Genomic DNA, 25,369 nt, shown 5'->3' on the forward strand with positions numbered 1-25,369 from the left:
CCATTCCCAGATCCCCTTGAACACACACAAAAAATTTCATCAAGATGGGTCCAGTCGTTTGAGAGAAGTTCAGTGACATACACACTCACAGAAGAATTATATATATAAAGATATTACTGAGCTATCCTATCTTGTAGGTTAGATCAAACTGCACATGGTGTACAAATTTGATTGGAATCGGTTAAGTGGTTTAGGAGTCCATAGCAGACAAACAACGTGACGCGTAATTTATATATGAGATTTACGATACTATAAGAACTTTAAGTGTCTTATAAATGACCTTTTAAAGTCTAAAAAACAATAAGGTCGTCGTTCCTCAATCTATTGTTTTCTGTTCAAATATTTGTTACAGCTTGAATGGCAAAAGTTCATTACGCTTTTCATGCAAGCTTTCCACGAAACGAAACATCAAATGATTCATAATGAAAAAATCGATTACGTGTATAAAATTTATTTGTAACTTAAATTATACAGTTATTATATTTAATTTATTGAAAACATTACATTAACATACTTAAAAGTCGGATAACTTAAATGAATAAGAGGTATGTAAGAAAAAGATTATGAAAAAGTCCGTTCACATAACTGGTATTTCAGTTAATTTGAGTTTGAGTTTATTATAGAAAAGCTTTTATGACATAAAACTATATTAATACTTTAATGTAGACCAACTAACAGGGTTATACAAAACGGTGCCAAATAACTACAATAAAATACCGGATTTGTTAATGGCCACTTAGAATTTCTGTATAATTTGTAACATTTTATTTTTAACTGTTGTACGGAAATATTGGTTTAAATACGCCATAATGTGCAACGTGTAAATTGGGATCTGTTTTACAAGGTTCCGTGTTTAAACTAAATTATATGAAGGTGCAAACATATATTCTGCATGTTTAATTTAACTTATTTACTTCATACAGTTCAAAATATAGTATACTAACCACGATTCTCCAAGTTCTCATCGCCTCTGCGCATTGTATGGCCGTAATAATACTATGATAGAATAGATACAATAAGTAACTATACATTTATATAATTCATCTATATATAGTAATAACTGTTTAAACAAACACCTCAGTCTCCATATTAGCTATTTAATAATATAAATATTAATACAGCACGGTACTAAGGTATGGCATACAACTAACATTTAAAGGAATATAAGCTTACACACATTCACACAATACACCCACAGGCAATACTTTACGCTTTCCACACTGCATTGTACTAAAATATTCATCTCTAGGTACTCTAGTGTGTGCCGTGCTAATCTTAGTTATAATAGTGAGAGTAAAACCTAATCGCACTTGGCTTGAGGGATTCATCCTTCCTTGACTTGCTCTTACAACAACATTGGCAAAGTATGTAAATAGTTATTACAGTCCCAATAGTTATCGGAAGCCATACGTACACCGGAATTCCGGATGGCTTCATTGTCTCCGCATATTCCTTCAGCAGAGCACACGGTATCACGTTCTTTTCCCGGGAAGTGGTAGCATTGTGCCAGATAAAACACTCCTGGTCTCTGGTCACTGGCAGAGCTGATCCTGTGTGCGATATATACGGTCTGACATCGATTTGAGGTGAAGTTATGTCCAACGCCTCAGGATTGGGGATTAAACTCTCCGGCGATCGATCCATGAACGACGACATCATGAAACACGGGAATACAGTCTCCTCAAAATGTTTCTGGTCCACCACTTGCATAGAACAATTTTCGTTTCTATTTATTGAGTAAAAGTGCGTGTACTCCCAATGTTCAGCCGAGGCTCTGCCAAGGTTGTACAACGCCAGTCCGCTTAAAAGGTAGCCGAATCTTCCATTCGATTCGCGATATTTATAAATATATGTCGGAAGTACTCCATGGTAGACGGGGTAGGGTGCGAAATTGGAGCAGCGTCGACACATAAAATGTATTTCACTGGGCGGATGATACGAGTAATGTGCGTGATGGGCTGTAACATGGTGCGAGGATTTTCGATGATTCTTGTCATCAAAACGTCCGCGAGGTCCTCCACTGATTTTACCACTAACTGACACAATTATAAAAATGAATATTGCAAAATGAAGAGGTTTCATATTGCAGTGCAAAGGGCGGGCCCCGACACGCGACTGTCGTAGAATTTCAGGAAAAGTCGGCTTGGCGCCGCGGGGAACGGGCGCCAGTATGTCGCGCCAGCCCTGGATAAATGAATGGTGAATTCTTCAATGAAATATGAGGCTTGCTAGTATTGCTACAATGCACCAAACTAATTAACATTTACTGTCTCGCAAATATCACAAATTCATAGTCCAAAAGAAGGGATAATCATTCCAAATTTTCGATAATTTATTACGTCTACCTGTACGAGGATTGTACTGTGTTTGTATTGTTTTGGTCTCAATAAAACTTTAACGACTCGTTATATAGCGCTAATGGATCAACGTATTTTATGAGATGTCTGAGGTTGTCTATGCACTCCACTTACAATAACAATATTTTATGGTAGCATTGTAACATCGGGGTCATATACTTTCTATACATAGATATATTTTAATATTATAATTTATTTTCTGTAGCCGTGCAGACATCGATTAAATTTAAGACTATGTGTTTATTTAGAAAGAGTATTTTTCTGTAACTATGATGTAACCGGCCTATCTGGCTCAAATATGAAATCCAGCCAAATACCGCATAAGAAACGAGTATCCGGGCGAATTTCAAATAAATACGACATAAAGGTTGAAGGCACTGATTATGATTAAACAGAGAATCGTGAGTTTTTAATAGTGTATATAACTATACAGTATTTCGTTATATACACTGCAGCAGGGCGCTAAAAGGTACAATTTAGTCAACATAAGTAAGGGTCCCCGCACATGGGCCACCGGCCACAACCACAAAACGCCGCCACTGGCATATTTCCTGTAGTTTTCGTACATTTTATATGGACTCGCCGCACACGGTGGCGCCGGTGGCGGCCACACGCTACAAATCGTCGCAGCTTGCTTCTTGTGGCTCGCACCGGCCACTAAACGCCGACACAAAAAGCCGCCACAAGCCACTCGCGCGATTCCGCGCCCCTCTCTCCCTTACCTCAGTTAACCTGAAGTCGACGGTAACGCACGCACGTAGTCTGTGTTTCATATAGGTAGATAAATATGGATATAGAATTATTTATATCAGAGATGCAATCCCGTCCTGCGATTTGGGATTCAAAAAGTGATAGTTTTATTTTTAATTTTCCAAATATTTTCCAGAATATGGCCTCATCATATTTTCACTGAGGCCAAATGCTTCATCATGTATAGTTCAATGGTTGTCGATTACCGACCTGTTGTGGTGAGGGGATATTTAATGTCTTTCTGTGTATCCAATAACTACGGTTTCGTCTTCTACGACGACGTCTTTTTATCAAAAGTAGCGCAATTAAACCTTCTTCGTCAGAGTCCATTATGATACTGCAGGCAAGGGTTAAAAAAGTAGCAGCCACCGACCGCAAGTGTCGACCACCGGCCACAAGTAGCTGTCGCGCGCTTCAGCTACCTTTGTAGCCGCTTCTAGCTTCTCGTGGCGGCGTTTGTGGCTGTGGTATGTGGCCCGTGTGCGGCGACAGTAAGGGTATTGTTAAGTACAGCATTAGCTGACCGCTACTCTATGTTCGGCTATGCGGCTTTAAGGTTGGCCAAATAAAAATAGACCATCATTTTCCTATGAAATGTCATCAGAAATACACTTGCAAGATTAAACATATTGCTTACCAATACACAGCCTTTTACAAAAAGGAATAAATGCAAATTCTTTTCACTTCATTTTATTTTCTTTTTACCTTTAAATACGTAAATACCTACACTTATTTCAGGCTCCAATAAAACGAATCTTTTGGGCGATTGGTGAGGTATCAATAAAATCTTTATGCTTTACTTACATTATTTGAAAGAAATAAAAGAGAACTGGCGATTATTGGGTACGAAAAAACCGGAAGCGCTACAATCTCTTGTCTTGGCATCTGATTTATGTATATGTATGTATGTGAGCCATTTTTAAGGCACTTTTTGGCTCGCACCACCACTACGTCCGCATAGCGCTACACGTAGACATATATTTTCTGAACTTACGAGTGTCAAAGACACTATATTAGTGTAATATCCCTTGGCGTTGCGTAGAGATATGGGATTTCTCTGCATCTTCTACCGCATGTACCATGAAGAGTGTTCAGAGGAGTGGCTCGGACTAATACCTACAGCTGAGTTTCATAATCGGACGTCAAGGCAGAATACAAAATAACTCCCGTATCACCTCGATGTCCGTCGTTCCACGACTGAGCGTTATTATAGACAATTTTTGCCGCACACCACCACTATGTGGAACCAGCTACCCACTCAAGTATTTCCGAATTCGACTTAGGGTCCTTCAAGATATATATACAAGGAGAGAGAGGCTTCAAGATATATATATAGATACAAGGAGCGTATCAACTCCTAAAAGGCAACGCACTTGCGAGCCTTCTGGCAGTGTGAGTGTCCATGGGCGGTATCACTTAACATCAGGTAGGCCTCTTGTCCCAGTACTATAAAAAAACATTTATTTTCTTGATTGGCAAGTAGTTCTGTGCCTGTCACACGCCGGCAACTTTTGAGCCTAAGGCATGCATACCACACGATGTTTTTCAGGAAGTAAAGTCCATTGATGCCCAGCCACGAACCCACAGGGTTGAGGTCGTGAACTCAAGCAAATCCACAATGTTACAGGATAACTGGCTACTGCCACTGGTAACTGGCGACAGCACCAACATCAAGCAAAAATAAAATAGTAAAATATTGTATAAGAGCGATTTAATGGTTCTCATTTACATTGGGAAGGAATAATATCCTTTGTTAAAACCTAAACATAACAATCAAATATACAGTATTTACAATTTCGTAACCTACACAGACATAATAAAAAGATAATTAAAACAAATTTAAAAATTTTGGTCCTTGTGGCAGTGTACCTTTAAAATAATACTTATTCGTTGAGCGAGAAAAGCACCAGCTCTGGGGTCACCGGTACTATATACCAGGCGCCAACTTAAATATTTAATTAGCGCCTGTGCGCTTGCATCCCACGGGACTCTCTACTCCAAAGGGAACAAAATCGAAGTTGAAGTAAAGAATTAGAACTAAAATATTATATTTATTTATCGAAGATGAGTCTGAAAGCCAGTGCATCTGGGTTTGGTTCCATACATTTTGGAAATAGACGCCAACCTGTAGTTAGTTGTTACGGGATTTTAAATGTGAATTAACAAATTCATACATCAGCTTGTTAGTTAAATAATCCTATAATTTACTTGTAGTCCCCTTTGTGACTAATCCTGTGACATCAATCATTTTGAACCATCGCCATACCTTTGAGCTATTATAATCGGACCATATGACGTGATATTGGATGATGAAACCTAATCAACGAAGCAGGGTCGGATTTGGTCAACTGGGGCTACAGCCCCGAGCCTCAACAATAGACTTCGAAAAAAAAAATGTTTTATATTACCAGTAAACAACTTTTCTTTTAATAGGTATTTTTTATATGTTTGTTAAGATAATCTACTTGGTTTTACAATAAATTATTGACTGAATTTTTTAAAATTTTATTTGGACAATAAATTGGGGCCTGGGGGATTCCCTTGTTGCCCCGGGGCCTCCAGACCTCTAAATCCAGCTCTGCAACGTAGGCTTTAAAATGTTTGACGTACACCGTATACTGCACATATTTATGTATGCCATCTATTCATTTCTGCAGCCTTAATTAGCAATTCGAGTACTTAGTATTAGATGAGCCTCCTGCCCCTTTGCCCCCTGTTCTATAAATAAGGGGAAATACGCATGTAGAAACATTCAGGACAATTTTCGGCTGATTATTACTTTGTCGCGCGTCATCACTATGTGAAATAAATAGAACTTCTTCAAGATAAGAGCGTACCGATTCCTCAAAGGCCGGCAACGCACTCGCGAGCCTCACGGTAATGATTCTAAAGGCGTCAGATTTACCTTACAAAACAGCTACCTACCCGTACCCACGAGAATGTAAGTGCGTGCTCCTATTTCACCATGCCTCCTGCTGATAGAGGACAAATCTTTGTTTTTAATTTATTTGTTTATTATTTATTACTTAGATGTCATGTGGAACAAGGTGTAATTGTTGTAGCTCCTTACAAACGTTGTGTAAAACAAAAAAACTTGGCGATTAAAAAGAGTGGCGGAAAGTTTATTGCCAGTTCTTCTTTTCCGTTTTTTTTGATTTGAGAACTGGCAGTAAATGTAAAATTAGAAGCATTTCATATGTATATTTTTTTTGACGTTCGTAAGTGTACATTGAGTTACCTATATGAATAAATGATTTTAATTTTGACTGTTCCGTAAATAAAATACTTTTCAGAAATGAACGTAGTTTAATATATTTAATAAATATACTCGCAGTTTTAAATAATTTTAAAATTCGGGTCACGCCAATTTCGTCCTCTGTTCGTGATGAGATCAAGGCTAGTTCATACGTGACAATGGTGACCAGCCACGCCTCCACATAACGACTTCTTCCTGTGAACTGAGATGAACCATTTCCTGAACATTGTCCCCGTGCAATCCTTATGTCATCATACTTTTTACGTTTAGACTTGATATAAGATAGTCCAACGAAGATTCTTATGTATATTTCTTCCTAGGATGTTCAGTGCCTGATAAGTATAATATTATAAACAATAAATCAGTGATGCTTCAACCTTTTTAGGTCTGGGTTTCAGATTTCTTGTTCTGCTTAATGATCATTATTCAATATACTAGCAAATAAGCCACCTGTGCCTGACACATGCCGTCGTGTTTTAGATTCTAAGGCAAGCTAGTTTCCTCGCGATGTTTTCCTACAGAGTTTGGGCGATTTATAAGTTCTAAAACAATGTGTATGCATAAAATTATACCTGAAAATATGACATCACAAAATTTTACACATACACGTCAATTATATTAGAACATAACCAAGCTAGCAAGAAAAAAAATTAAATGTTAAATGCGCATAAAGAAAGACAGTCCATTGGTGCACAGCCGAGGATTGAACCTGGGGTCGGCCTCATGATCGTCGAAGCCACTAGACCAACACTGCTCTTAAATCAACATTAATTAATGTCAAATTGCGATAATTAAATCTATCATTAAATACATCTGAGGACTCGGACGATCCGTATCTCTTTGTATATTGTCTCCACGGCTAAGTAATGGTTCTCTCTGCTTGCGTCTATTCCAGAAAATTATATGAGCTGATCAAGGGAATCATATTTTAGGCAGTCGTGACTTACCACCACTTACCACCCTGTATCATACCTTCTGCTAAGTAAGGCAGGTCTTCCGAAGTATAAAAAACATATAAAAAGTGTACATATAAGTATAGAAAGAACACACGTATATAAAATTAATAGCAGACAAACTTATGCGCGCCAGGGAAATACAGAATTCAATTTGATTGCAATTGTATTAACCGACTCAAAGACATGTCTCAGTTAAAAACCGTGACGTTCATATTTTGATTTAGGCAAAACAATAAAGGCAAACAAAACAAAAAAGCGGCTTTCCTCTTCAATCTTTGAGACGTCCCTAACGGTCACGAAGCACCAGCACCAGAAATGCACCAGCCTGATGCTGGCTACGTAACGTTACGTAATGATGTGGAATAAATAAATAAAATATATTTAAAATCATTCATATTTTCAATTATATACATTTATCGCAATCAAATTATTAAAACGCTCACGTAGCAACCACTTACTTCCGTAAAAAATTCCCTTGAGGACCCATTAGTGGATAAAAAGTGTGTAATATTATTCCGTAGTAATTTTAATAACAAATCGATTTCCGATCTTGTGGGTTTCCATTTCAAGACGTATTATGAAATTGTAGAAAAAAAATTTCATAGTCGGCACACACAAGCCAAGGGAGAAAGAGTCATATTTATATTTAGAGAGGATTCTGTAACTAATCTGGTTAGAAGACTTCATCTGCCTTTAAAGTACGATTTGGCTCAAAGACACAAAGCGACGAATCACCCGCTTACAATCAGATCAGATTTTTCTTTATACGTGGGTAACACTGAAAATGTTTAGAACGGGCCAGTTAGAAACATTGCAAATTAAAACTTTTTTTGAATTTCAATTTTAGAACTCTTTGGTAATGTAGTATATTGTATTCATTTTTCATTTGTTTTTGTGAATTGGCGGCAAATCTAAAACTCTTGTTACACATGAAAATGAACCTAACGCGAGAAAATTTTCGGACAATGATTTATTATGACTTTCGTTGTGGGCTTACTCAACAACAAAGCTATGATAGGCTGCGATTAGCATTTCTTAATGAAGCCCCATCTCGTGCCACTGTTTATAATTGGTTTAATGAGATAAAGCGTGGACGTAGCAATCTCAATGGTGATCGGCGTGAGGGACGTCCTTTAACAGCAACAACTGAAGATCAGTGATGTGCGACGCATGAGAGAGGAAGATAAGAGAGTGACCCATCATTAGATACGGGCAAGCATTGGCATTGGTATGAGTTAAGTTAAAAAAATACACGAACATTTAGGCGTCAGGAAGCTTTGTACCAGATGGATTCCCCATACTTTAACCGACGACCAGAAACACCTTCGCATGGACTGGTGTAGCCAAATGTTAGATATGTTCAACGGCGGTGACTCAAATGGTGTATTTGACATCGTCACAGGTTATGAAACTGGATATATTGCTACGAACCCAAAACTAAAGATAAAATTAGAGGTATTCGCTTTACGAGCCCTGAAAATACGGTGAAAGCGTACGAAAATGCCATAGAAGAGACCCCTAAGGAAGAATGGGCCCACTGCCTTTCTCAGTGGTCCGTGGTGGTGGACGATGTGTAGGAAGGAACGGAGATTATTCCGAAAAACAATAAAAGTATTGGCAACTTTCTACATTAAGCCGTTTTTCAATTTGTAAACATTTCCAGTGTTACAATGTGTATATTTTCTTTGACTAATTCCCCGACTATATTGTCGTCGGAGGTATTAACTAATGTGCGTATAGGTATTATAAATTATATATAATTAGCAAATTAGCATTTGTAACTAGTATGATTAAGTACTATTTATTCTTGTTTAAACTTTTTGCATTGTATTTACAGCAAGCTTTTGAAGCTTTTACTCGTATGTGTTATGTTCATTCCTATAATTCGTTTAGTTGTACCTGTTGTAGCCATATATGAGCCATATATAAGATAGTCAGTCGGGACATACAGGACAGTAATAACTACTCTTCAGCTGTATTGAACAGGCAGCATTTTGCTAAACTCTAAATCTGTGAGAATGAGAATCCACGGTGACTTGACATTTAAATGATCAGTCCCGTTGGTTTAATTTTTATAACTATAGAATAGGCCAAACAATATTTAAAAGGAATAACTACCCTTTATTAGGAAATTCTTAATGACTATTTCTTTTACAATCGTTTGAAAGCGTAAATTTAAGTAGAAAAGCCTTAATATAGGACGTGTCCGGGCAACGTAGTAAAACATTACATCGAAATATAGGATAACCTATTGTTACGTGATCAAGTAAGGTTTTTCCGGATTTCCGGCAATGGGCCGATAATACATCATTAAGATTATATGATAAACCTACGAAGCAATCAAAATACAACGTTCCCAGAAAATATATGATTAATAAAACAATATGTGAGAAGTGTTGGCCTACTAGCTTCAGCGTGCGTTTCTCATCTCTGAGGTCGTAGGTTCGATCCCCGGCTGTGCACCAAAGGCATTCTGTCCATGTGCCCATTTAACATGGCGTGTGCCAGGCACAGGAGGCTGACCTATTAGATTGACAAATTATCATGAAACAGATACAGAAATCTGAGGCCTAGACCTAAAAAGGTTATAGCGCCACGGATTTATTTTATTTTATTTAATAAACCAATATGTCATTTGCAACGTCGAAAGCTTTTAATATTCAAATGACATCTTTTGTTATTTTGAAAACGCGTGTTATCGGGAGTTATTATGACATATTTTATCGATATAAACCTACATAATATGGTTAATTTTAACCGATGTTAAAATTAGCCATATTATGTAGGTTGAGGTCGGTGACATGAATCATTAATTCTTCATATCTAAGAATCTGTATCTAATCTCTATCTGTATAAAATATATTTTCAAATTGCTTGCTTGAAGTTCCACAAATCAGGGGCTTTTATTAATAGTTTTTAACATGCCAATCTGAAAATTGGACCCAGAAACTCCACGCTACGGAAGTAATTGTATTTCTTTATCCTTTATTTAGGGAAAAGATGTCACCTAACTCAAAAGGTCGTCCGTTCGAATCTCGGTTATGCACCAATTAAATTATGTACGCATTTAACACGCGTACGGTGATGGAAAACTTTCTGAGGAATGGCATGCCTTAGTCCGACGACACAGCCGGCATGTACTTGCTAAATATTATAATATTATAATATTACTAGCTGCCCCCGCGAACTTCGTTTCTCCCTAATGTGATTTTACTTAGCCTACCTTTTTAGTACATACATGGAATATTTTGCTATGTTACCCCAAAACTGTTCGGTTTTCCGGGATGAAAACTTTTTAGGCTTTTCTGTGAATTATTCTCTTTAGGTCGTTCTTCATTAAAAATTAAAAATAGGGGTTGATCGTAGAAGGGTGAAAATTAAGGGGTGTATATATTTTTGTATGCTGTATCGTGAAAAAAATTATAAACAAAAAATTTTGTCTAAAAAATAAAAAAATCAAGTGTAGTGGTGGACCGCCCTTAACATTTGCGGGGATTAAAAAAAGATGTCCGATTCGCAGAGCTAACCGATATACACCCAAAATTTCACGAAAATCGGTGAAGCCATTTGGGAGGAGTTTAATTACAAAGACCGTGACACGAGAATTTTATATAATGGATTATAAATAGAGAAATAATATTTATCTAAATCTGAGGTCAAGACATAGAGGTTGTTTTTTTTAATAAGTTTACAATTCAATACGCATAATCTTACTTAATATAGTATATCAAAGAGATGTCGGCAAGTAGTTATCTTTTATTACTGTTATTATATTACAACAATTGATACTGCATTCCTTTCGCGATGACCTTATTCAATTTTTTATTGCTATCATGAGCTCTATAACCTGATTTTAAATCATGATCAAAGTAGATCGAACCTTTATTAAACGTAAACTCTAATTATTATGGGTTGTTGAAAGATATATTAAGTTTAAATTAAGATTTTTAAAATATTATTTTCTTTTCATCATACCATTAGTTTTATTTGATGTTTATGATCAAAGCATTGTAAGTATCCAAAGAAATATATTATCCATCTTATAAATAAGACTATATAATAAAAGTGTATAAATATATTCGTTATTTTAATTATTATTAATTCGTTATTTTAAGTTATTACTCGTAGAGAGGAAAACGGTCAAATTTCAAATTACGTAGCAATTGCTACGCAGTTACGAAAACGCCCCGTAGGCCTATTTTGGCATTCGTTAAAATGAATCTTTTGATGGCGTAGCAAAGTTAGTATAGCTGACATAACAATGACAATTAACATGACAGTGAACCCTTGACCATGCAGAGATTGATGTCGGCATTGTGTAATTTTATATGGATAAATCTGTTAGTAAGAAATATAAAAGCCTTTTTTTTAATTAGCACTATTGTTCAATACAAAATTAGCTGAGTAAAAACTCAAAAGCTAGTTATTATAATGTTACAATAAAAATACTATTGTCAGTCTCTATATAGATCATAACTTAGAATGGATTTAACTTTAGCGTTCAGTTGAGTACACGATAATGCTTCGGAACCCGATTCGTGTGACTTTCAGCTGTTTTAACAGTAGGTTCAACTGTTTTTTATAGTATCTGCATTTAAATCAGCGCCGGTATTTTGGTATAACTATAAATTTAAAAAATATTTTTACTCTGTTTTAGCACCACTGGTGTATTAGCTATCATAGTAGAGAGTGCTCGGTGAGAGAGAAGTGAAACGCTCAAGACTAGAATAATCAATAATTTAACAAAATTGTTTCCTTGAAAATATCTAATCAAAAGATCCGTCAAGACAATAGAGTTACCGCTGCCGGCTACTTTTGTGATTGAACGTGGTGCGGATTTAGGAAGCTCGAGTTTTTTTGACTATTACTAGGTATGCGGTGCCTGCAGCTAAAAGTCCTTGAAGGTTTTGAAGTGAAACTTCTTTTTGCGTTGGAAAAATATTTTACCGTCACATGTTTCAGCTACGCGTCACATTTTTCCCGTTTCGCGCATCTTTTTCTTGTCCCTACCACGGTTGATTCGAAGAGATTTGAAGCCATTAATAACAAATATATATATATATATATATATATAACAATGATAGTAATAATTATTCTATTAAAATCTTCTGTAATAATCTTAGTAGTAATAAGGTAAAATGAAATAATTGTATTATTTGTATTCATGTCTATGATAATAAATTTTATTTTTTCAACCTTTTGTTAAACTGTATCTAATTTAACTTTATTTAACAAATTTTTGTAAAGTTGCATATAGTAGATCATTTTTCGAAAAATAAAATCATAAAGAAGTTTCACTTCTTACGTGTGTACAGTGTACACTAACTAGTACACGCACACATTTTTTTCTTTAATCCTAGATGCAGAGTAACGGGTTACGGGATTAAAATACAGTTTTTCTTTTAATTTCTTTTCGGTTACAGATCTGATAGAGCAGACCACACACCAGTAATTAAGAAATTGTGTTAATATTATAAGTGACGAGAATTATGGCTGTGACTTTGAATAAATAGCTGTCCGGGAAACCATTTAAATCCATTCTTCAATCATAATTTCCAGTCATTATTCAGAAATGTCACGAAGTAATCAAAAATCCAATTATAATTTGGAAAGCTAAAGCAATTAGTGGAAGAGTAACAATGTTTCCAAATGAGTAGCTGTACCGATGAGAGTAGGTTTTAATTCTTACCCTTATAATTGTTGGTGAAACCTTTTTGGTGGTATTTCAATATCATCAACAAAATTTGTACAAGGGCTTCTGGTTACTGTACAAACATTTAGGTATTCTAATGAGAAGGTAGAGTATCTAACGTACCCTTACATTCCTTAAATATTTAATTAGACAAATATTCTAGCAATATGAAACGTGTAATTATCTAATTTTGAAAATAAATTAAAAATTTTAAGTATCGAAAAATTAAGCAAATTTTCTGACGACATTTCGATGATGAAATTTCAATAATAATATTATTTAGTCGTATAGGTAAGGCAATGTACACTGTACAGTGTACACGCACTAGAGAGTAGCTACTAGGAGCGATAAATTATGAATTATCTTCAAATTATATAGATATTCAAACAAATAGATCCTAAATGACGTTCCGAGGTAATACTATATTTGTAATTCATTATATTTTACCTTAGTACTTTAGAAGATTAGCATGTACAACAGAAAAATAAAAAAAATAAGTAGATTAATCATGTATAAAACGTATAAAAAATGCAAAAATAAATGCTACTTTTAAGACTATTATGATCTACTCTATGAGTTTTTATATGAATAAAAACTAAGTTACACTTTGACCTATCTCATAGAGCCCCTCTAGGCGAGTTCTTGTTGTTTTTCAAGATATATGAAATAAGTTTTATTGCTATGACAAAACTTTGTTTTATTAATGACAGATAAATCTGCGTGGTTTCTACAATAATTTTATATTGGGTCTCTATTTCACATTGTTTTAAGTAGAGGATAATTCGAATTGTAATATATAAATCACGTGTGCTCTCTTAGAAATTTTGTATTAAATATTATTTAAAAAAAAATATGACCTATTTTTAAACAAACTATATAATAAAATGTAACGTATATATGTTTAATAACGTATTAGATAATACTTATATACAATAATCTGTCCGACATAAAGTATCGAATCAAATCTATATTAAAAAATATTTAAATAATCTAATTACTTACAGATTGCCGTTTTAGTCCGAACATTCCTCGAATAACCCATTGGATGAAGTATCGCCCAGTAGCGATCCACAGACACTGCCACTAAACAGAAGATACTGATCGTGCACAGCATAACCAGCAATGACACTGTGAAGAGACAGGCGTAGAGATTTCTCGGCTGTCCAACTGAAGCCAGGATAGCAAAAGGAATCCCAAGCAAACCAACCAAAAAGTCCGCAATAGCCAACGACACGATATAATAATTCGTCCGTCGACGCAGCCGTCTATCTTTACGAAACACGTGTATCACCATCGCATTTCCAACAACAGCCACAAGGGCCACCAAGATCTCAAGACTTGTGTACGTCGCGTGAAGTTCCGGAGTCGGCGACCGATGCGGCGTCGGGCCAATCGTGCTCGACACCTCCATTTTCCAATAAAACAACTGCTTTGAATTAAAAATAACCACGTTTTAATTTGACGCAAACATTACGGCGTAACAGTTTTAAAACCATTTTAAAATGTTAACGAATTGGAATGTTTTGAGTTTCGCGGGGATTTCAGTTTGACCGTGTCCCGATCGTGTGGCGCGTTTCCTTGTACTGCAGCCACAAGTTGGCGCGAAACCACGCCGGCCAACGGACGGGACGCACGCAGCGCGCACTTGTTGCGGACACAGCCCGATTACCCTTGAAAGCGAAATTGAGACCTATAAAGCTAAACTGAGTTTAATAGGGCCTACATTTGCGCGACAATCCATTAGCTCGTGTATTTTCATCAGGGACTTTGAATTGACCCAGGCGGTTTTATTGAAAATTAATATATAATTGTTGTATTGAGCGTAACAAAGGTGATGTTAGAAGAAATTATTATAAACTTAACGTAATTCGACTGATAACTGACTGATTTTGCTGCCGAGAATTAACTGCTAAGATATATTTTCTATTTGAATGTATAATAATATTTCCTTTTTATGATGAGATATCTCCGCCATATGTTTTAACTATCTATTGTTTTAGGGACCAGATAGGGATGATGAATTTTTACAATAGTTATATTGAAAGTGACAGAAATAAAATAACCGGGATGTTCAAAATAGATTTTTTATTATGATTCAGTCACACAACACCAATTCGTCATACTTATTATAACCATTAAGGTTGTATTATGCTTTAGTTATAATTAAGCATATACAACATTATATTATATAAACTTATTAATATAAAGAAATAATAGTGTCCATTTATTTCTGGTAATATATAGATTATTTACAAAATAAAGAAAAGTCTTGTATATTATATCTCTACCATAAATTATTATCAAACAAAAATATAGCCGGACATTGTACTTTTTTTTAATTTAAAATATGTGTTAAATATACATAAGTCTAAAATAATATACCCTTGGTATTGATTAAGGTATGTACATACTAATATATTATTATTTACATTTCTGCGATTATATTATTCACATTTTTCTCTATTGAATATGTTCTTTGTTTGTTTATGTTATGTTTCTCTATTCAAAATGCTGGTACGACCAAGACAATGTGGAGAAAATAAATAAATAAAAAAAAGACAATCAGGCCTCAAAGGGCCAATTGTTTTTTTTTTTAATTTTGTTAAGATGTAACAATAATTTTTTTATCAACCTAGGTCTGCTTTGAGTAAAAGAATAAATGCTGTTAATTTTTACCCAATTTTTATGGGGTGTATAACCATGAATTAATTTCAAGATGTAAATTTAAGCTATACCAAATAATTAAATTTACATTTACTAAATGTATGATTAAATTTATATTTCGATGATTAATAAAATTCACATTTACTAATTATTTTGATGTCTGAAGCTTTATTCTCAAATTCTAAGATCCATATTCTAATTTATATTTCAAGTCACGATCTCATCATGTGTGCTGACAAATATGTCAAAATTCATACAGAAAATATTATTAGACAGTTTCTGAGTTTCTAGAATTAAATAGAATTGACATTCTAGAATACTTTCTTCTTTTTCCATCTATCTTTACAAGCAAAAAAGATATAATTTTTAGGTTTATTCCATAAATGAACCCTAAGACATTGATATCTTAACCAGTATGCACTCTCTCGACAATGTGTTGAGGAATACCTATGTCAAGTAGTTCCTGTTTTTTGAGTGTTGCAACTTTTGGATAACAACTATGGAGTGCTTCCCAACACATTTCACTTAATTTTGGAATACACAACCACATTTTATATAACTTATTCTTTCTACATGTTACATTCTGTAGTGATTCTATGCCACCAAATATATACATACATCCATATGAAGTGACTGCAGATGAATGGAAGTATAATGGATTAGGAAGAACACTTTTTTGCATTAAATGCCACTGGAGTTCAGGTAAATCTAACCGCCAAACATCATTAAACACTGATTCACTGTCACTCCCCCCAACAACAAAAACTTGAACACCACTCTCCGTATCAATTTGAACTGCACTATGACACTTTCTTGGCAATGGTGCAATGGTTTTCTCTAAACTATCATCAGGTTTTGGAAATAAGCATGACCAAGTATTGTTATCTAAGTCAAACATAGGGATTTCCATGAGTTCAAAGGCCATTTCATTGGTGCCTCCGCCAATGATATAAAGTTTGTTATCAGCTTTGGCCATTTCATGTCTATACCTTCCTTGTGGTTCATAATCTTGTCCTGTGCCTAAAAATGCAGGTTCCCATGTCATAGTAAGTAAATCTAATCTGTAATAGAAAACAGCTCAAATCAAAAGAGGAATATCCATATTGTACATATTACTGGATAGATTTCAATATATCTTGTATAGGTTGCCTGGAGGATATTTAAAAATTCAACGAGGTTTAACTTAGGGAATAAAAAAATTAGAAAATCAATATACATCTTCTTTTACAAAAAGTCATCAAGCACATCATATTTATTTTTCTTACCTGTGAATATCACAATTGTATTCATGACCATTTGTTCCTCCTACAGTATAAAAATAGCTATTGTGGCACAAGATAGACTGCCCATATTGCCCAGGTGGCCTAGCACCTGTTACTTCCAGAACTTCTAGGGTATTATTACAACATTTAGTATTCCATACTATAACATCATTACTGCATTTGTTACCAAAGTGAAAACCAGTACCACCATGTATCTAAAAAAAATAGATTTGTTGTTTACATTTTTATTCTTACACAAAAAACCATTCATAAATCTAAATCAGTCTAATAATATAACTCTTTATGTAAAATTATGTTCATGCTGTGAAAATGAAAAGCAGATTTGAAATTTTGCAGACCATTTTAATAAGGGCATTAGAATGAAACATGCAACTGTTTTAGCAAGAGATACTCTGTTGAAGTAAAAATTACAAACCATAATATATCTGCCATTGATGCACATAGCATTCGAAGCTAATTCTTCAGGCATATTTTCAGTTATATCATGTTCCTTCCATAATCGTGTGGCTACATTAAAACTCCACAATTCCCTAAATAGTGGTTTTGTGGGTGACCATGTGGAACTGTTAAGCTGTATTTCTTTCAATAACAAGGAAGGGTTGTAACCTCCGAAACAGTACACATTTCCATCGTCACAAATAATTCTATGTCCACTTCTAGGTCTAGGCCATTTACGTCCTTCGAATTTAACTTCAATAACTTTAAATGGTTCAAATAAAAAGTCTCTAACATTCGACGCCATGACTATTTTATAAATTCGATATTGATTTAATTGTTTGATTAATACAATTTGGCGAGCTACAATGTTATGCTATTTGCTTACTAAAATTTTGAAATATAGACTTATTAATTTCAAGTTATTTTGATGTTTAACAACAAAGTTCTGACATTGATTGATTGAGATTTTTATCTGTTTCGTTTAGAACAGGGAATAAATGACCCGGGAACAAAGTCGTAAAGTACTATTATGACTGTTTTAATGTTTTCAATTTTGACTTCCTTGACTACAATAACTTTATTTTTTCTGAATTTTTGCAAATCATTTTATGATTATAAACATAACGATGTCTTTATTCAACGGAAATTATTTTGTGCACAATGTTAACGTTTACCTAATTTTACTTTCCTGAAATATTTTGCATCAACTATAAAGATAGTTTTAGTAGTAGATTGTAATTCTTCCAATTCATCGTAAAAGTTAATGCACACTTTAAAATCAAATAAAGACTGGTAATAACATATTTCTGTTTCACCAAGGTCATAATACTTCCGCAAAAAGGGTGGTAATAAATTCTTACATTCTAGACATTCGTCTAAAATTACCGTCGTAATGTGCGTTTACTGTGTCGACTGTCGTCCGTAATAATTATATTTAACCAGTGAAACAATCGTAAAATGCTTTTGCTCGTTATTTTTGTTTATATAAAATATTTTGCATTTATAATTTTATTTCAAATACTTGGGAGGACATCATATCCAAAATAATTTGTATAAATAAAAACAAATGTCACCTTTTTAAAGTAGTTTTTATTTATATGATTCTACGACGACAAAAAGTGTTTAAATATATATAACGTCTTTCACGCCATGATAAATACATTTTAAAGACTACATCGAGACATCAACGGATAGTTTAACGATCCATTTTATCTTGTTTATTTATCAAACAATATTTTTTACCCAAATTGGGAACACAAGAATTTAAACAACAAATGTAACTTTACAATGTACACAAAAATTTGGACTTGCCAGGATAAAAAAAGTTAATATTTTAACAAATTAGGAACCAAATCTTACATATGAGCCATACGCTTTGTAATTTAAGCGCATGTCAAATTAAAAATATATAAACTCTCTATAAATTATATTAAAACATTGTCACAGGCACAAACTGAATGCAAAACTTAAAGACTGATAAACCTGAAAATCTGTATTTTGTAACTGGGGTAAAGTAGAACTTAAGTTTCAAAGTCAATCATTTATTTTTACAATTTATCTTAGTTGATTAAGTTTAGCATATTGAGTTACGATGTTTATCAATACTACCAAACTGAGACATTGAATGTTTATATATATTGAAATATTATATCACCTATGGAGTTCAAGTATTACGTAAGCAGATTTACTGAATTTTATCCCCCCCCCCCCTCCTCTTGATCGCAAAAGTAAGCAACACTCCCAAAAATAATAGTACAACGTATTAATTATTTTAGGAGAGCTTTTTAGGAATCCTGGAATATGCATGTTGTTTTCAAGCATAGACAATGTGTGGGTTATCTGTGTAAAAAAAGTAAATAATTACTGTTGACGTAATCACCAAATAAGAAAATCAAAGACCCCCCCACATAGTGCTTACGTAATCTAGAACGGCCACTATGCTTACAGATACTTTTATAATAGACAAGGTTATTCGCTGATACAAATATCAACGTATTAAAATCGTATAGTATGTAATGGAATCTGGTTTCACAGATTTTGAGGTTTATGGGAACCGGTTCATACCGGTTGCAAATAACAATTTTTGTTTGGATTTTTTCTTTTTGGACGGGGCGTTTGAAGGACTCGCTTGCAGAGCAGCTTCTATTGCGTCGCTCAGTACTAGAGAGCGTGGGGCGTGACTTTCCTCATTTACTTCAATGGGAGGAGGAGGTACGTTGGTCTTCCGAACCCGCCATGTTCCACTCGTGCCTGCCATCTTAAATGTAAAAGGTTTATATTTGTTAATATTTCATAATATATATGCTTGATTCCACAATCACGTGAAAACAGTTCACTAAGCATTAACAGCAATTCTTCTCTAATCTCTTTCTAAAATTGATTGATCAGTCTTATCTGCCTTCCTAACAAAAATTCTTTCGCTAGGTCTAAAACCCTTAGTTTGATTTGAGATTGGACTAAGAACCGACTTTGAAAGCCTTTTTACACGCTTTATATTAGCTTCACCTTTATGTATGTATGTATGTAATCGACTCCTTCGGACTCGATTTTGACCCACTGTAAACGGACAGATTTTATTCAAATTTTGCGCACCTGTCAAAGATCGATGACAATGCAATAATGCGAAAAATAAAAAATAAATAATAGTTTAAAAAAACTAAAAAACACGCTTTTAAAGCACATCAAACTAAAAAGTGAAAAATAATTCCTAATTTAGGCTGAAAATGGTAATGAACAAAAAATGCTGGTATTATTGTGAAAAAGCGTGGGGCGCTCTGTGCCATATTTTTCGTCTATCGAGACTATTGTTTACTTTTTACCTTTGCAAAGGATGGTCCAGCAGAGCCACTGGTAGACGGTTTAGGTTGTTCACCAGAAGGGCCAGGCTCATACAAATTATGTTCTGGTGGGCTTCCCAAGGGGGAAACAGGTGGTGGAAACAGGACATCGGAAAAGAAGTCAGGTTTAGGCGGACCCTCCATAGCGCGATGGTAAGCACGCTCACGACGTCGTTCTTCGCGTTCTTGGCGAGCGCGGTTGCGGGCACGGCGCTCTATTTCCACTGAAATTAACCAAAATAATAATATAATAATGTAAATTTCTCATTAGCCTTCATTTAAGTGAGATTATGTATGAAATATTTATCTAAATAAATATTTCAAATATAGTTAAATATAATGAGGCAGCGTTCAAGTATTACTTAACGAATTTTTGGAGTCCTTTTGTAAAACGTAACGATGCGGGGCGGGGATTGAATTACGCGTTATTGTTAATATTATTTTCGACTTTCCAGTACTCAACACCACATAATGGTAACTTTTAGGTATAAAGAGTCAATAATCTCCAAAAATTGCGTGACGTAATACTTGAACGCTCCCTAACTTTATATACAAACATTTGCGTGAAGACTGTTAATTTCTTAATAACTGGTAATAATATTTAAATTAAATCAAATGTGTGTAGGTGTGTAACAGAATAAATAATTACCAGCAAAGTTTTCAAGTGCCTCTGGAGTGACGTAGGGAGGCTTTAAGTCTAGTTCGACTACATCAAAGGAGCAATGAAGAGGCAAGTGGGCTGTGTATGGCATGTGTTTACGGGTCTGAAATAAAACAATTATTTATGTACAATATGACCCAAACTGATTTAAATGAGGTTGACTTACTTTTAAAGGCACTTACCATTCCTAAAGCTTATTTTAAAGATCTTCTAAATAAATAAAAGCTACATAGTTATACTTAGACATTTATTAAGAGTAAACATTTTTATTTTAATATTAATTTAAAAAAGAAATATACAGTGTAAACTCTTTATAACGTCACTCATTATAACGAAAACCGCATAACGTAACAATGCGTTAAATTTTTTTTGGTTTAACCCAATACCCATACATTAATCTTCCCGCCCTGTAACGAAACTCCTCCATAACGAATAAAAATGCTCGGCCCCTTGAAATTCGTTATAAAGCATTTACACTGTATATTCAAAATCGATGATAAAGGATCACTATGTAAGTACTATTTATAAGTCTACCATAACAGATTATTTTTAAATAAAATGAAAATTACCTGTTCACCCAAGGAGACCGTATCTCGATGCAGCACTCGTGACCGTATAAGGGGCGGAGCTGCCACAAGAGCACCCCACGACGCGACCAGCAGACGCACATTCAAACTGTTTAGAAACACTTGTTGACCATCCTCGGCTGAAAATTTATAAAAAAAAATTGTTATTCTTTAGTCTGAAAAAGTTTTACTTAAAATGTCAAAGAACGATAGTGACAATAATTGTATTATGTCTTGAGTTGACACATACACATCATAAGCCAACACACAGTTAATAAAATTCTTAATAATTTTCGTGTAAATAAATTACATATTCACGAGTCACGATGTTCGTTGCCATACTCCTATGAAACGGCTCGACCGTTGTTTTTATTATTTTTATGCTACATCATACAAAAATACATACAACCCTTAATTTTCAAACGTCTACGATCAACCCCTATTTTTGATTTGTTAATTAAAGTCTTATAACTTGAACTCTGAGGTTTATATAGAGAAAAGTTCGCAGAAAAACTTAAAAGGTTTCATTCCAGAAAACTGAACAATCTCTGGGGTAGCATAGCAAAATGTTCCATGTTGGTGTGTACTAAAAAGGAAAGCTAAGTAAAATCACAGTAAGGAGAACGAAGTTAGGGGAGGCAGCTAGTATTTATATTAAAAACACTTAATGTGTAGTACAAGATACATGAAGAGGCTTATTAAAGAACATAGCAAAAGCCTTGTAGATAGTAAAGATGTGAACCCTGGACTTGTGATTGAATCTGGCATGATGTTCACAGGAACATTATATTATTATTATAATCCATAAAGAGAACACATCAGATTATGACTAAGTGAGGTCGATTGCTGATAAGGAGATAAAAAATATAGATAAAAACTATACCTTGATAAAAATAGAAGTATCTCGTTTGATTCTCTCTGTCAACTTCGGTTATATTAATTGGATCTATATCTGTGGGACTGTCCCTAACATCCAAGTTTTCCAAAGGATTGTCATTAAAGTCAAACCCAAATTTGGGATCAGGTTCCGGAGGCGTCTCAGCCATTTCATCATTTATGTCTAATTCTGACAATTCATCTAAACAAGTGGCGCCCTCGTCTTCGTCAAGATCGAACCAATCATATTTTTTCTCAGCTAAATCATGTTTCTCGATAACAACTTCATCGGCTACCTCTGCCTCCTCAACAATTTTGGGTTTCACATGTTGCCGTTTTAGATTTTCTTTTTTTTTAATTTTAAGCATGTTTAATGCTTGTTCCAAGTAGACAAGTTCTGTTGTATCTATTTCTGCTTGAATTTGAGCTGAAATCTCTTCCTTATCTCTCTCTATTATGTCAAGAATCTGGAAATGTTATTTATTGAAAATCAGTTACAAATTTTTTAGTGTAAACACTATTTAATTATTCAGAAGCTTTATTTTTAATGTTTTGGTTTTAATTCTGGTTAAATAGGATATAAACACATTAGAAGCGTGCTTGTTAAAATAATAATGGTTGTATAGAATTATATATTCTAACTATGCTTTTTTTTAAATATATTTTAATCATAGTGCTGCACAGGTCTCTGACAAAAAACATGTTAGGTTGATTTTTTTTCACAAGTAAATGCAATAGCAAACACATATTAAACTTATAATTAAGTGTTGAAGAACACTTGTATACCTGTTGTTGATTAGCCGAAAATATTCTTGCATAAGGTGAAGCCAGCTGTTCCTCCAACGGCAAGACAGACGCTTCTTTGATCTCTGTTAAAACACCACGAGGTGGCGCAGCTTCTACTATTGAGGATCCACGTAAACGGCGGACGAGGCGCATTGTCACCTGTTTTAGAAATTAATACTCGATATTACAGAAATCCTCTAATTCTTTAAAGGGAAAACATTACTATGTGATAATATTTTACAGCAAACACATGTTATTTTATAATTCTATCAAAAACCTGTCAGCCAATTAGCGACGCGGGTGAGACTTACAAGTTGGGAATTGATGATACAGTAATCTGTTAGAATTTTACTTTTTTCTGAAAATAAACTGAGAAATATCTCTTTCCAGTCTTCTCTGAAGGTATAAGTGTAATGAGAATAATAGTAGAGTTCTTTATAAATAAATCCAATGCCCAATGCATACCTCTTCAGTTGTATCCCACTTGACCAATCTGGTTGGTTTCATATTGGCCACATTGAGCGTCACAATACAGACAGGGCATGGTGGTGGCTGCTTCTCATGAGTAGAGGAGTAATGCAAAATGCACGCCCAGCAGTACACATGGCCACAGATACCCACACGACCGGCCACTGGATGACCCAAGCATATGGGGCATTGCCATTCACCAACCGTCCTTACCACCTATAACAGTAAGGTTACATGTTGGGTGAAATAAAGTTTTGCCCGAGTGTCCACAGCAACAAACTAAGCAAGGCCAAATTAGCTATAAAATGTTTCCTTTCTATAATTAATTTTATCTTGTCTAAATAAATGTTTCTTTCTCTAGAGTTATATTGCAAAATACTTACAATTTCCTCTATTTGTTCCCATTTAATTGGAAGGTCAGGGTTTAACAGATTTTCTTTATAATCTCCATCTTCTTTGACAACAAATTGACAACTATAATAATATTATAGAAATTATTAAAATTAAGGAGAGTCCTATGAAAGTTCTGGTTATTAAATGTATAATTTTCATTGATAGAACTTGATATAAAGTAATTACTCACTAAGTCCTTAGGTACAAGTCATGTTCAAAATGATGGTAAGCACGGTTTTGGGTCCTGCCAACCTGCTTTCGAGGTGGAGGCCCTCTCCGCTCATTACTCCCTCGAGGGTAGTACATAAAGTTCAGCAAATGATTCAAATTTTGCTTTTTGCTTCCTGGCATCAACAAAGAACCTATTTCAGGTTCCTCATCATTTTCTAGCCTGTAATAAAGGATGTAAGATGTAATTAGCAAATCAAAGATGATTTAATTTACATGTAACATAAATAAAATAGAGCGGAAATAATAATTATACTACTTGTAGATTTAAATGTAGATTGTATAACACTGTTAATTAAATATTTAGAGAAAAATTTGACTAAAATTATCTCAAAAATAAAAATAGAATCAATTTACCTGGCGTTCTCCGCTCCACCCACAGTAAAATTATTGGCACCAAGAGAACGGGGCTTTTTGTCGACCTGGCCTCTTCCTCTCTGTACTGGTAAATTTTTACGGTAGTTTTCATTTTTTGGTACAGTACCCGATGTTTCACGTTTTTTGTTATTCCTTGGCCAAGGTCTATATGTCAATTCTAGAAGTTTATCGTAAAAAATAACATGATTTTTATTTTGTAGAGAGAAATAGTATTCTAAATTATAGAAATATGATTTATTCATTAAGTAAGAACAAATTATTGCAGGTTAGTAATTATCCAGACAAGAAAGTTGTGACATCACGAAATGACCTTAACTTATTTACCTGTATTTTTTTTACAGTCGACGGCAGTTGCCCTCGACTGTGGTATAGATCGATTTATAGACTTTTTGTCCATTCTGGTTTCCTCCAACATCCACAAAAGAAAAGCGGGAAGCTCCGCGAGCAGACACAGAAATTACATTCAAAGCCGACATTTTAAAAGGCCATGTTTATAGCTTTACACAATGAGAAAATAACAATCTCTGAACTAAAAATATAAGCTTTTTCAAAATTTACACAGAATAACTGCGACACACTAATAAGGGAGTACTGGCTACTCCCTTTCGTCGATAAATCGACGAATTCGTGAAAAATCACAACTACTCAACTCGCCACAAATATGGCGACCAGCTTAGCAGCCGGCAGCCAGGCAGATACACTGCGCACTTCCTTTTAACGAAACCTAAATCAAGACAAAAATAAAAAATATACTTTTGAGTTATCTTTATTTAAGTGTTA

The 25,369-nt window shown here is 34.5% G+C and overlaps 3 protein-coding genes across 3 annotated transcripts in view; all 3 read right to left on the reverse strand.

Annotated features, from left to right (window-relative positions):
* Window positions 1-14,685, reverse strand: part of LOC125054287 (adenosine receptor A2b) — a 48,559-nt gene extending 33,874 nt beyond the window's left edge. The window contains exon 1 of the mRNA XM_047656057.1: window positions 14,014-14,685. Within this exon, the coding sequence (XP_047512013.1) occupies window positions 14,014-14,422 (409 nt within the window). The 5' untranslated portion in view covers window positions 14,423-14,685. The remainder of the gene's footprint in view (window positions 1-14,013) is intronic.
* Window positions 14,686-15,289: 604 nt separating this feature from the next.
* Window positions 15,290-17,833, reverse strand: LOC125054289 (kelch domain-containing protein 10 homolog). The gene is made up of 3 exons (XM_047656060.1): window positions 17,374-17,833; window positions 16,941-17,152; window positions 15,290-16,736 (listed from the first exon to the last, which is right to left on the reverse strand). Exons 1-3 carry the CDS (start codon window positions 17,698-17,700, stop codon window positions 16,082-16,084), a joined length of 1,194 nt encoding a protein of 397 aa, XP_047512016.1. The 5' UTR covers window positions 17,701-17,833; the 3' UTR covers window positions 15,290-16,081.
* Window positions 17,834-18,465: 632 nt separating this feature from the next.
* On the reverse strand, window positions 18,466-25,293 carry LOC125054754 (RING finger protein 10). The gene is made up of 11 exons (XM_047656807.1): window positions 24,914-25,293; window positions 24,569-24,746; window positions 24,174-24,374; window positions 23,974-24,064; window positions 23,588-23,806; window positions 23,123-23,281; window positions 22,344-22,803; window positions 21,464-21,600; window positions 20,883-20,997; window positions 20,216-20,457; window positions 18,466-19,653 (listed from the first exon to the last, which is right to left on the reverse strand). The coding sequence occupies exons 1-11, from the start codon at window positions 25,002-25,004 to the stop codon at window positions 19,441-19,443; spliced, it is 2,106 nt and encodes a 701-aa protein (XP_047512763.1). The 5' UTR covers window positions 25,005-25,293; the 3' UTR covers window positions 18,466-19,440.
* Between the last annotated feature and the right edge of the window lie 76 nt (window positions 25,294-25,369).

This window comes from Pieris napi, chromosome 12 (genome assembly GCF_905475465.1).
Source record: "Pieris napi chromosome 12, ilPieNapi1.2, whole genome shotgun sequence".
Taxonomy (NCBI): Eukaryota; Metazoa; Arthropoda; class Insecta; order Lepidoptera; family Pieridae; genus Pieris; species Pieris napi.